General features: G+C 52.7%; 1 protein-coding gene across 1 annotated transcript; it reads right to left on the reverse strand.

Annotated features, from left to right (window-relative positions):
- Nucleotides 1-1,585: 1,585 nt before the first annotated feature.
- ZNF784 (zinc finger protein 784) lies at nucleotides 1,586-4,003 on the reverse strand. Its single transcript, XM_047790691.1, has 2 exons — nucleotides 3,886-4,003; nucleotides 1,586-2,516 (listed from the first exon to the last, which is right to left on the reverse strand). The coding sequence occupies exons 1-2, from the start codon at nucleotides 3,961-3,963 to the stop codon at nucleotides 1,626-1,628; spliced, it is 969 nt and encodes a 322-aa protein (XP_047646647.1). The 5' UTR covers nucleotides 3,964-4,003; the 3' UTR covers nucleotides 1,586-1,625.
- Between the last annotated feature and the right edge of the window lie 9,386 nt (nucleotides 4,004-13,389).

Raw genomic sequence — 13,389 nt, forward strand, 5'->3', positions numbered from 1 at the left:
TCCATTGCTGTGGATGTGGCAAATTGTCTCCCATCTGCTGCTAGTTCCCTTCACGGCCGAGACCCAACACTGCGCCCGAGCGTCCGTGGCCACATCTCGCGCCAGTGCTGGTGTGTCCTCCTCATACCTGGTCTCCTTCTCCATCTGTGTTTTTTGAAGGATCCACATGGAGAACGAGAAGGGCAGGGTCTGGACATGTGAGATCTTTGCTGGCTTGGTCTACCAGCCTAGTGATAATGAAGTCTTAAGCTTTGGAGATTTGGCTCAACAGTGGGAAGTTGAGAAGGGATTAAATAAGTGGATGAGGTATGCAGAAGGCTTAAGGAACATGCCAGTGTTTCTAGCTTGGGTGGGGATGCTGGTGATATGTGATATGGGCGTTTCCTTAGTGAAAACGATGGATTCCATTCTGAGTTGTGTACAGTGTATCTTATGGGGGGGTGTTGGGTGATGGGTGAGCAGGAAGGGGAGCACATCCAGGGCTCTCCCTCCTTAAGGGTGCTGATCACAGGAGCCCCTTCATCTTGCCAGACTGCCCTGACCCCCACTCCTGTAGCTGAACCACGTAGTTTCACTGAATAGCCAGGCGCTGGACCCCTCTTCTAAAGGAACAGGTTTGGAGAGAGGGACGCTGCAACTCGCTGCTGGGAACAAGACCACAGCTTGGCCCTTCCACCCCCAAAACACAAGACCGACAGAGAGAAACCCTTCAGAAAGTCCTTTAATAGGAACAGAACTGGAGGCTTCCCACCTCCAGCTCCCAGGTCCTCCTCTGCCCCCCACCCCCAGTTCTTGTCCCACACCTGCCATACACAGGAAGCCAGGCCACCATGCTGCCATCTGCCAACCCTGCCTTGGGATCGCCTGGCACCAGGCGAGAAGCTGTTTGGTTCAAAGTGGGAGTGGAGGAGATGAGAGAACCTTGAGGCTCCTTTGTAAACTTGGGGGACCATGGGCTCTGATCCTAAAGCTTTAGGAGGGGAACGTGATTTTCAGCTGCCTGGGAAGAGGAGTCTAGGTGGCTTAGGGAGGGACCATCACAGGAACAGGGGTGGCGGCTCGTGGAGTCAAAATCCTTAGGGTCAGGCTTACATCCTTGAGACTCAGGTGCTCTCGGCTGGCTATGACCCTCTGGCTTTGAAGTGATAGGATCCCGGTGTGCGTCTTCTGCCTGAGGATGGGTGGGCATCCCAGGTTCAGTGCAATCCAGTGAGGTAGGCAAGGTTCCATCCTGGTCCACCCTGGGCCCCAAGATAGTCCAGGGTTCTGCCCCTTCCACTCAACCCTGGTCCCCTCTCTGCAGGGCCCAGGCTCTGCTGCGATAAGCTGGGTCTTCCACAGAGACAGGCAAGCAGGGCAGCAAACAGGGGAATGAAATCCGGCCCGTGTTCCTGGCATTTAGCTGGGCATCCATAGGGCTGTGTCGGTGCCTTTCTCTGAATCCCACAGGGGCACTGTGTGGTGAGCCTCCAGAACCTGATTCTGCCCCTGCTCGCCCACACGGGCCGCTCACTGCCATCTCCCTTAGCTCTTACGTCCTCTCTCCGACCCCTGCCTCCTTTTCCCTCCCACCCACCCAGTCCCCTGCACCTGCCACCTGCTTCCCATGGGCCTGCTCTCCCAGACTACTGGTCGACCTCCACCTTCACTTGGGCCGTCTCCCCGCGCCCCTCTTCCACAGTGTTTCCTGCCCCCCACCCACGCCCCGGCCCCTCGGCCCCCGATGCCGGCTGGCTTCCAGAGTCTCCCAGCCCAGGCCCCGGCCCGTGGAAGTGGGTGCGCTGGTGCTTGCGGAAGTTGGAGGAGTTGTTGAAGGTGCGATCGCAGAGGGTGCAGCGGAAGGGCCGCTCGCCGGTGTGGATGCGCGCGTGGCCGCTCAGCACCGAGGACTGGGTGAAGCCCTTGCCGCACACGCCGCAGTGGTAGGGCCGTTCGCCCGTGTGCACCCGCTCGTGGTCGCGCATGTCTGAGGAGCGGCGGAAGGGCTTGGCGCAGAACCTGCAGGCGAAAGGCTTCCCCACCGCCGCGCCTGCCGCCGCCGCGGCCATCACCACCTCCGACCTCTCCTGCGCCAGGCCGGGCCGCTGTTCCCGAGCCGCCGCCGCCTCCGGAGGCCGTTGCGAGGTCCCCGGCTCCACCCCGTGTCGGTGCTGGTGCCGCAGCAGAGGCGCCAGGGCCTTGAAGGCCCGGGGGCAGAGCGGGCAGCGGTAGGGCCGCTCTCCCGTGTGCAGGCTGTAGTGGGCACGGAGGCTGGCGGGCCCTGGACAGCTGCGGCCACAGACGTGACACCGGCTCGGGTCCCCACCCTGCCCGCCGCCCTCAGCTCCTGCCAAGTGGCCATGTTCGTGGAACAGCAGCTCGGAGACCAGCCGGAAGACAGCTGGGCACAAGGCACAGTGGAGAGAACCTGGCTCTGGGGGCTCAGGTACCAGCGTGGTGTCGGTCACCTTCACCACCTGGATCTCGACGAGGTCGCTCGGGGGGGTGGCCGGGCGGCCATCATCAGGCACCAGGACCTGGGTGAGGGGGAGAAGAAACAGAGGAGCCTGTGGCCTCTGCCTCAAGGTCTCCCCACCTGATTATTAAAACACCTCCCTTTTGTAGCATGCTGGACCCCTCGATTTCTAGATTCAGCTCTCCGCTGCTTCCCCGGCCCGGGATTCTGTCACGTGCCTTTGAAGACTTCCCCTCCCATCCGAAATGGTCCACAGATCCAGCCATCTCGCTCCTCCATCCCAGTGAAAAGCCAATTATACCTCACTGCACCTTTTTTTTTTTTTTGAGGGGGCCTCCCTCGCAGCAGGCCTATGATCCTGGGCCAGGGATTGAACCCGTGCCACAGCAGCGACCCAAGGTGCCACAGCAGCAACGCAAGCTGCCACAGCACTAACGTGGAATCCTCGGGCCACTGGGGAACTTCATAAGCCAAACATTCTTTGCCAAGTGTCCTGAACCTCTGACTGCCTCTGGTCCTCTGCCTGGTTCCCTCATAACCCATTTTCCCAAAGCAGCCTGAATGACCTTTTGAAAACGGGAACAGATGGAAGTCATTTTCCCATTCTCAACCCTCCCATGACACCCACTGCACTTAAAATCCAAAGCCTTAATTCATATCCATCACGATCTGCCTCCCGCTTATCTCTCTGGCCCCAGTGTAAATATAAGCCAGCGCACAGCTGACTTCTCTCTCGACTAAATTTAGCTCCCCTCCGCGCCGCTCTATCAGCTCACTCTTTATCGAACATAACACAGTAAGACTTCTTTATTGTCTCTCTCCTCTTCTGGGCTGCAAGCTCCAAGAGGATAGTTTATTTGCCTTCTTCACCTCTCCATCTGTCTAGCCCAAGTGGGAGCACAGTAAATATCTGCTGAATGAAAGACTGTCCTCAGATACGCTCTCAGCCTGAGTGGGATCCAAAGGCAGCTGGAGCAGGCACTTCTGCCCCCAAATCCTCTCTTGGGTAGCACTTAGACTCTTGCAGAATCATCCCCCTACCCCGACGTGAGTGACCCAACCACAACCCCACACCCTTCTCTTTCAGGGTCACCTTCCCAACCTTCCACCCAGGTTCCGGAACCCTAAAATTCATGAGGTCCCGCCCTCTGAAGGCTCCGCCCCCTCATTAGACAAACTCAATCCCTGGGACTCCTCGCTCGGGTGGATCCATCTCCAGTTCCGACTTGGCCCGCCCACCCTCCTCCTCAGGCCCCGCCCCTCCAACCTCATAGGCTCCTCCCCGAGCCCCGCCCACGGCCCCCACGAGAAGCCCCGCCCCCAGGGCCATAGCCCTAAATACCTCCCCCGTCCAGCTCTAAGCCCCACCCCCACCCCTGCGACCTCCTGCCGCCTAGAGCCCCAGCGCCGGGGCCCTTCCTCGCCCGCACCAGGTCCGGAGGTTCCGGGGATCGCGGCTCCGGGCCCGCTGAGCTCAGACTCGGCGACTCCGGGCGCGCGGCAGCCATCTTGTCCCCAGGCCCCGCCCCCAAAGCCAGAGGTCGATCCGGAGGGGGCGGGGCCTAGGCTGGCGTCGGGGCCCGCGCAGGCGGCCTGGAGGAGGGGCGGGGCTTCCCGGGAGCCGGCTCTCTCCATCCCCAGGGAGAAAGTGGTGAATTTCTTCCTAATTGCCTGTCAGTGCCCCCAGGAGACAGCCTGCGTGGGGCGCTGGGGTGGCTCTGAGCTAATTCTTTTGTGTACGCGTCTTTTTAGGGCGAACCCGCAGCGTATAGAGATTCCCAGACTAGGAATCGAATCGCAGCTGCACCTGCCGGCCTGCACCACAGCCACAGCAACGCTGGATCCTTAACCCCCTGAGCGGAGCAACGGATCCCACCTGATTTTGTCGGGTTCGTTTGTGCCAGGCCACGACGGGAACTCTCCTGTGAGCTAATTCTAATTTCTCTTTTTAATCTCCATGAGTAGGCTCTGGCGGTCACTTGACACAAGAATTGAACAACCTTTGTTGTGTTCACACTACACGTTTTTGTGGTCACCTACTCCCTGGTTCGAGATAACTCAGTGAGGCAAAGGTTACAAATGTAAGGACTTTTAAGTCCCTTTGCAAAAATATACTGAACCGACTGCCACACTAGTGGTACTGGGATTCATTAGCAAGTATCCGCAGGTTGTGTGAAGTTTGGGAAATGCGCCTTTGAAGGAAAGAGCCCAAGGGCAGGGGTTTTTGGCAGTACCAAGGACAGGGCTGAGGGCTCAGCTGTCCAGTTACTCATTCCTTGGCCCGGCTGTGTGACCTTGGAGAAGTCATCGCGCTTCTTCTGACAGTGCCTGCATTTATGCATACATCTGTAGAGGGTTGCAAAACCCACTAAAACAGAGAGATGCGAGATCGCTGGAACACCCTTAAATTGTTTTCCTGGAAGGGCAGGGTGGATGACTGAACGTGATGATCATGCCCAAATTCGGTTCTCCCTCTTTAGGGAACATGATAGGGTTGTATTTTCCTTTGCAGTTAGACGTGGCTACGTGGTTTTCTTTGCCCAGTGAAATGACAGTGGAAGCGGTGGGTGTCCACTTCACCACAAGGTAAGAGTCTGCTGAAATGTTCACCGTTTTTGTTCCTGCTTGGGAATCTGTTTCCATTAGTCGGAATTCCAGGGTGTGTGACCAGAACCTGGTGCCAGTCTTCCTCGGGTAGATAGCATTTAAAATACTCATTTGGGGAGTTCTCTTCGTGGCTCAGCAGTTAAGAACCTGACTAGGATCCATGAGGATGCATATCTGATCCTTGGCTTCGTGCAGTGGGTTAAGGATCCGGCGTTGCCGTGAGCTGTGGTGTAGGTTGCAGACGTGGCTCAGATCCCGCATTGCTGTGGCTCTGGCGTAGGCCGGCAGCTACAGCTGCGATTCACCCCCTAGCCTGGGAACCTCCATATGCCGTGGAAGCAAAAAAAAAAAAAAGAAAGAAAAATTCAGAAGTATATAAATAGCTCCCTGTACTCCTTAATGAACTTAAACCATACAACTTTACAGATGCAATCTCAGCTGTCTGTGTAACATCCCCTTCTCTTGCCTCCATCCCCTTATGAGATTTTGCATTTTCTTTCTTTCTTTCTTTTTTTTTTCTTTTTTTGCTATTTCTTGGGCCGCTCCCACGGCATATGGAGGTTCCCAGGCTAGGAGTTGAATCGGAGCTGCAGCCACCGGCCTACGCCAGAGCCACAGCAACGCGGGATCCGAGCCGCGTCTGCGACCTACAGCACAGACCACGGCAACGATGGATCGTTAACCCACTGAGCAAGGGCAGGGACCGAACCCGCAACCTCATGGTTCCTAGTCGGATTCGTTAACCACTGCGCCACGACGGGAACTCCCGAGATTTTGCATTTTCTGTTTATCATTCCCACACACGTCTTCTTTAGTTTGCTCCGTAGATGAAATGATGCCATATTGTTCTGCTTATGCTAACACTTTTGGGATAAATGATATCACTTCAGGGGAGTTCCCGTCGTGACGCAGTGGTTAACGAATCCGACGAGGAACCACGAGGTTGTGGGTTCGATCCCTGGCCTTGCTCAGTGGGTTAACGATCCGGCGTTGCCGTGAGCTGTGGTGTAGGTTGCAGACGCGGCTCGGATCCCATGTTACTGTGGCTCTGGTGTAGGCCGGTGGCTACAGCTCCGATTTGACCTCTAGCCTGGGAATCTCCATATGCCGCGGGAGCGGCCCAAGACCAAGAAATAGCAAAAAGACCAAAAAAAAAAAAAAATAGTGCAGCAGAGAACATTGGGGTGCACTATCTTTTTGTTTGTTTTGCCTTTTCTAGGGCCACTTCCTGTGACATATGGAGGTTCCCAGGCTAGGGGTCCAATCGGAGGTGTAGCCGTCAGCCTATGCCAGAGCCTCAGCAATGCCAGATCCAAGCCTCATCTGCGACCTACACAGCTCACGGCAATGCTTGTTCCCCAACCCGCTGATCAAGGCCGGGGATCAAACCCGCAACCTCATGGTTCCTAGTCGGATGCATTAACCACTGCGCCACGATGGGAACACCCACTTTTAGTTTTTAAAGGAACCTCTGTGCCATTCTCATTAGTAGCTGGACCAATTTACAATACATTCACACCAACAGGGTGATAGGGTTCCCTTTTCTCCATACCCTCTCCAACATTTATTGTTTGTAGACTTTTTGATGATGGCTATTCTGACTGGTGTGAGGTGATACCTCATTGCAACAATTTTTTTTTTGATAGGCAAGAAATAGATTTATTAAGATAGGATGCTTGTGAGAGATGCAGGCGAGGAGGCTCTGCCCAATTTTGTATTATTACAAACAATGTGCCATGAATATCCTTGCTTACATCTCTTTGAACCCAAAAGTGAGTTTTCTCTAAGTTATGTAACTGAGAATTGAGTTGCTGTATCAAAGGGTGGGACCAGCCGTCAGTGTCAACTGACTGCCAGAGCCTACGCATATAGGTTAAAAAGAGAAATTTGAATTAGTTTGTAGCCACCCAGCACCCTATATGATCCAGCAATTCCACTGCTGGGTATACGTTTGGGAAGTACAAAAACATGAATCCTAGGGAGGTCCCTTGTGGCCTAGTGGGCTGAGGATCCATCATGGTCACTGTTGTGGCACAGGTTTGATCCCTGGCTTGGTAACGTCTGCATGCCATGGGCACAGCCAAAAACACTAATTCTAAAATATTTATGAACACCAATGTTCATAGCAGCACTATTTATAACAGCCAAATCATGGATGCAACCCAAGTGCCCAGGCAAAAGGATGAAGAAGATGTGGGTGTGTGTATATGTATGTATGGGCGTGCGCGCGCGCGCGCGCGCGCGTGCGCACACACACACACACACACATAGTTTCGATTAGCACTTCTCTAATTAGTAATGTTGAGCATCTTTTCATGTGCCATTTGCCTGTCTTTGGAAAAATGTCTCTTCAGCTCCTCTGCCCATTTTTTGACTGTGTCTTTTTTTTTTTTAAATATTGAGTTGTATAAGCTGTTTATATGTTTTGCATATTAACCCCCGTTGTTCATATCATTTGCAAATATTTTCTCCCATTCCATGGGTTATCTTTTCTTTTTGCAAAGGTTTCCTTTGCTGTATATAAGCTTTTAAGTTTAATTAAGGGAGAGGTAAGATAGTGATATAGGATAGATACAAATTACTATGTATAAAATAGATAATCAACAAGGATGTATTGTATGGACAGGAAGATATAGTGATTATCTGTGATGTAATAACTTTTTTTTCTTTTTATGGCTGCACCTGCGGCAAATGGAAGTTCCTGGGTAGAGGTCAAATGGGAGCTGCATTTGGCGGCCTGTGCCATAGACATAGCAACACTGGATCCAAGCTGCATCTGCAAACTACACTGCAGCTTGCGGCAACACTTAACCAACTGAGAGAGGCCAGGGATTGAACCCGCATCATCATGGAGACTATGTCAGGTTCTTAACCACTGAGCCACAACAGGAACTCCTGCAATAACTTTTAATGGTGTGTAATCTGTAAAAATACTGATGTACTTATGTACACCTGAAACTAATATTGTCCAGAAAGGGAAACCCATAGAGGCAGGAAGTAGATGAGTGGTTCCTTAGGGTGAAAATGTGGTTGAGCGGAGTTCAGGGAACAGGGAAGTGACAGATAAAGGGTACAGGTTTTCTTTTTGAGGCGAGTTCCTTCCCTATTCTTGGCCTCATTTTCCCCAGTCCGGGTAATGAGGTGGGCATTTCCCGGCTTCCTAGTCTGTCTCTGACGCTGTCACAACAAAAATGAAACAAGAGATGGGCAGCTCCTATAGGGAGTATTCCTTTTGGGATCCCACTTATTAGAGAGGGGGCCCAAACGCAAAGCGGATCCCTCCTCTACGGGCCTTGTGTTTCCAGCCGGAGCAGTTTCCTAAAAGGACCTGAAACGCGCAGCCTGGGCCCAGGGTCTTCTTAGAAGTCCCGAGTCCTTCCTTGCCGGGCTTTCTGTAAAGGCGCTTCCCCGCTGGCCGTCGTTTCTGCTCGGCCTGCCCAGAAAGACAGCTCAGACAACCGCTCCGATGGAGGCGGAAGGCGATGGCCAACATCGAAGCGTTTTGAGAAGGAGCGGCTAAGTTGAGAACGAGAGGCGGGAACCATAGAGTTGTTGGCGGCGGCTAGGGGGCCCGGGATGGGCGGGAAACGAGAGGAAGTGTGTGGCTAGAGGGGGAACCATAGAGAGGCTCGCGGGCTAGAAGGGCCACGGTGGGCGGGAAACGTAGGGAGCTATGGGGAAGGGAATTGCCCCCCAAGGCTGGAGGTACTGACCCAAAGAAAAAGACTTGCTTGGGTGGAGGGATTAGGGGGTTTGGGGTGAGCGTGTGTTGGGCCTCCTTGTCTTCCTTTGTCGTGTCCTTTAGCACTGAGCTCCGTTTCTGCGCCTCAGTTTTCCTCACAACAGAGAGGATTAACTCTGGGAAAATCATGTATGAAAGGACCTCGCGTAATAATGCTTTTGAACGGACGGTGTGTAGCACGTGGGCACTAATGCCATTATTATTTTCGCGTGTTCTGCAGCTGTGAAATCCTGGAGGGCATTAAAATCAGGCAGTTGAGCCTTAACACTGGGGTTGTGGCCTTCCCCATGTTGCTGCTCTAGCGTTCTCCCCTTCCCCAGCTCAAACCTTATTCTTTCTCCTCTAGGTTTTAGCACCACCTCCGTGGTCCCCCAGCTTCCACTCTTGAGCCGGACGACACACGGAGACAGATCTTTCTAAAACTCAGAACTGATATTGTCCTTTCCTAGCTCAGAATCCTTCTAAGCCTGCTTCTTCTTCTTCTTCTTCTTTTTTTTTTTTTGTCTTTTTGCAATTTCTAGGGCCACTCCCGTGGCATATGGAGGTTCCCAAGCTAGGGGTTGAATTGGAGCTGTAGCCACTGGCCTACGCCAGAGCCACAGCAACATGGGATCTGAGCCGAGTCTGCAACCTACTCCACAGCTCAGGGCAACACTGGATCCTTAAGCCACTGAGCAAGGGCAGGGATCGAACCCACAACCTCATGGTTCCTAGTCGGATTTGTTAACCACTGCGTCATGATGGGAACGTCTAAGGCTGCCTCTTGATTCAAGACAAAACTCTCCACTCCTTTGCCTGGCAGTGGAAGCTGGTTGTGATGCAGTGCCCACCAAGCTCTGCAGCCTCCTCTTTCCCCACTTCGTGCATCTTCCAAACACAGCGTGTCATACCCCCATCGGAACCCTCACACTTTCATTTCTCCAGGTGCCAGGTCTTGGGCTGTTCTTGCTCCACAGAGTAACCTTTCCCGGGAAACCAGGACTTCTTTCCTCCAGAAAGCAGCCTCTGATTTCTGCCTCCCTCCAGCTCTGGGGCTGAGTGAGGCACCCCTTCAGGCCACCAGTGGCACAGGCATCCTTGCCAATCCTGGATTAGCTCCAGACTCTCCCATGATGCCTGCAGCACAAACTCAAGTTCTTCCAAGTTGCCTTTTGGTGTCTCCAGATCTGCACGTGATGCTTTGGTGGCTCTGAAAGAGGGGTCATTCCTTAGGCTGTTTTCAGTCCTGGCTTTGCCCCCACTGTTCACTCTGCTTGGAGCTACATTTCACTGTTCACAAAGCTTGGCTGCCTTTCTTGTTCTCCAAGACTGAACTCTGATGTCAGCTCCAGGAGGGCTTTCCAAAGCTGTACCCTTCCCTGGTTGGGTCACATGCCCCTTCTGGCCTCCTGGAGCTGTCCTTGCACTTAGGACTTTCCTTGTAGGTGCTTATTAGTTGGGCTTCTCCAGATTTGCCTTCCAATACGGTGGGCTCACTCTTGAGCACTTGAACAGGAGTTAGGCCACACTGAGAGGTGCTGTAAGTGTAAATACACACCGGATTTCCCAGACTCAGAATAACATAAAATAAGTGTGAAATAACACAGTAATTTCTCGTAGTGACTACATGTCTAAATGATAATATTTTAGGGAGTTCCCTGGTGGCCTAGTAGTTAAGGATCCAGTGTTGTCACTGCTGTGGCTCAGGTTTGATCCCTGGCCCAGGAACTTCTGTATGATGCGGGCATGGTTAAAAAAAAGGAGATAATATTATAGATATTAAATAAAATGTTACATGCATTTCACCTGTTTTTTTACTATTTATTTATGATTTATTTTTAGGGCTGCACTTGCCGTATATGGAAGTTCCCAGGATAGGGGTTGAATCAGAGCCATAACCACTGGCCTACACCACAGGCACAGCAGCATGGGATCCGAGCCACATCTGCAACCTACACTGGACCTTGTGGCAGTGCCAGATCCTTAACCCACTGAGTCAGGTCGAGGATTGAACCCGTGTCCTCACAGAGACGATGTCAGGTTCTTAATCCACTGAGCCACGACAGGAGCTCAACCCATTCCTTTTTATTGTCGAATCATATTCCACAGAATGGATATGCCACTCGTGGTTTATCCACTTATGAAAAGGCTGATGGACCTGCGGATTGTGGCTGTGTATTGGCTGTGCTGAGTAATGCAGCTCTGCACATTTCTGTACAAGGCTTTGTGCGAATGTGTGTTTTCAGTTTTGTTGGGTGTGTACCTAGGCGTGGACTTGCTGGGTCACAAGGTCACTTTTCGCTTGAACTGCGTTTCGCTTTTTGAGGCGATGCACCACTGCTCACCCCACCTGCAGCGTGTGAGGGTTCAGTTGCCCCCCTTTCTCATCACAGTCTCCTTTTCTGGGGTTCAGCAAACGGCCTTTCCCCTCAAATCCTGCAACACCTCCTGCTTGGACTCAAGGCTTCCGGGCACACGTCCTCATCCGTCCAGCTCCTGTTTCTTGCCCTTTTCCTCAGGCCTGCTTCTGGGGCTCTTGATACATACCTTAAACTGGGGGAGCACGCTTGGTAGGGCTGCATCCCACCGTATTCGTTATTAGAGACTCAGGCACTAGGACACAGATTATGGATCTGTCCTTGCTTTGCTGTTTCCATGGACGAGCGTCCCCCGCATTCTTATGTTGAAAACCAGCCTCCACTTTGAGAGTAATAAGCGGTCGGCATCTTTGGAGATGATTGGTTCATGGAGCTAGAGCCCTCACGAATGGGATTAGTGCCTTTATTTTTATTTATTTATTGTCTTTTTGCCATTTCTTGGGCCGCTCCCGCGGCATATGGAGGTTCCCAGGCTAGGGGTCCAATTGGAGCTGTTGCCACTGGCTTACACCAGAGCCACAGCAACGTGGGATCCGAGCCGCGTCTGCAACCTACACCACAGCTCATGGCAACGCCGAATCCTTAACCCACTGAGGAAGGCCAGGGATTGAACCTGCAACCTCATGGTTCCTAGTCGGACTCGCTAACCACTGCACCACGACAGGAACTCCAGATTAGTGCCTTTAGAAAGACTAAATTCCGGATTAGTGGCTTTAGAAAGACCCCAGAGAGCTTCTGCCACGTGAGGTTATCCCGACAAGGTGGCCATCTTGCTCTCACCAGACACCGAATCTGCCAGCACCTTCATCTTGGACCTGCAGCCTCCAACACAACAAGAAATGTCTGTTGTTTATAAGCCACCTCTCCTCCGACTCTCTGTTAAAGCCCCTTGAGCAGACTAGGACAGCCATGGGATACGAGCGAGTCACTGAGCTGAGACCTCGATTTCCCCAACCCTCTCAGCCTCTTACCCGGCCACCAACAATGAGATTCCAACATAAAAAGAAGGGAGGGAGCTCCCTTCATGGCGCAGCGGAAACGATCTGACTCAGAACCATGAGTGTGTGGGTTTGATCCCTGGCCTTGCTCAGTGGGTTCAGGATCTGGCATTGCCATGAGCTGTGGTGTAGTTCGCAGACGTGGCTTGGATCCTATGTTGCTATGGCTGTGGTGTAGGCCAGGAGCTGCAGCTCTGATTCCACCCTTAGCCTGGGAATCTCCATGTGCCGCAGGTGCGGCCCTAAAAAGACAAAAAATAAAAATGAAAAGAAAAAGAAGACGGGAGGGAGTTTCTGTTGTGGTGCAGTGGAAATGAATCTGACTGGTATCCATGAAGATGCGGGTTTGATCCCTGGCCTCATTCAGTGGGTCGGGGATCCAGCGTTGCTGTGAGCTATGGTGTAGGTCACAGACATGCGGCTTGGGTCCTGCCTGGCTCTGGCTGTGACATAGGCTGGCAGCTCCAATTCAGCCCCTTGCCTGAGAACTTCGAGATGCCGCAGGTGCAGCCCTAAAAAGCCACAGCGGGAACTCCAAAGGATGTTCAGTCTCAAGTGTTGGGAAGGCTGTGGAGCAACTGGACGTCTCAACGCTGCTGACAGGACTGTAAATGGACACATCACTTGGGAGGAGTTAGTGCTGTAGCTGAGCAGACACACACTGTAGGACCCAGCACGTCCATCCCCAGAGAGGCTCCTCCATCCCCGGGGATGGGTGCTTTTCTCCACCAAGTTGCACGTGCAAGAATATTCCTAGTAGTTTTATTCACAACAGACCAGAATGCAAAACAAATATCCACTGACAGTTAAAAAAGAAGCTGTGGGGAGTTTGCATCTCGGCACAGCAGAAACGAATCTGACTAGGAACCAGGAGTTTGCAGATTGGATCCCTGGCCTTGCTCAGTGGGTTAAGGATCTGGTGTTGCTGTGCGTTGTGGTTTAGCTCACAGACAGGCTTGGGTCTAATGTGGCTGTGGCCGTGGCGTAGGCTGGCAGCTGTAGCTCCAGTTTGACCCCTAGCTTGGGAACCTGCATAGACTGAGGGTGTGGCCCTAAAAAGCTAAAAAAAGAAAAAGAAACTGTGGTATAGTCATTCAATAGACTCTACAGAAAAATGGTTTAAAAAAATATTGAGTTCCCTGGTGGCTCAGTGGCCTAAGGTTCTGGCGTCACTGCTGTGGCTCAGGTTGGATCCCTGGCCCAGGAACTTGTGTATGCCATGGGGGTGGC

This window comes from Phacochoerus africanus, chromosome 8, assembly GCF_016906955.1.
Source record: "Phacochoerus africanus isolate WHEZ1 chromosome 8, ROS_Pafr_v1, whole genome shotgun sequence".
Classification (NCBI taxonomy): Eukaryota; Metazoa; Chordata; class Mammalia; order Artiodactyla; family Suidae; genus Phacochoerus; species Phacochoerus africanus.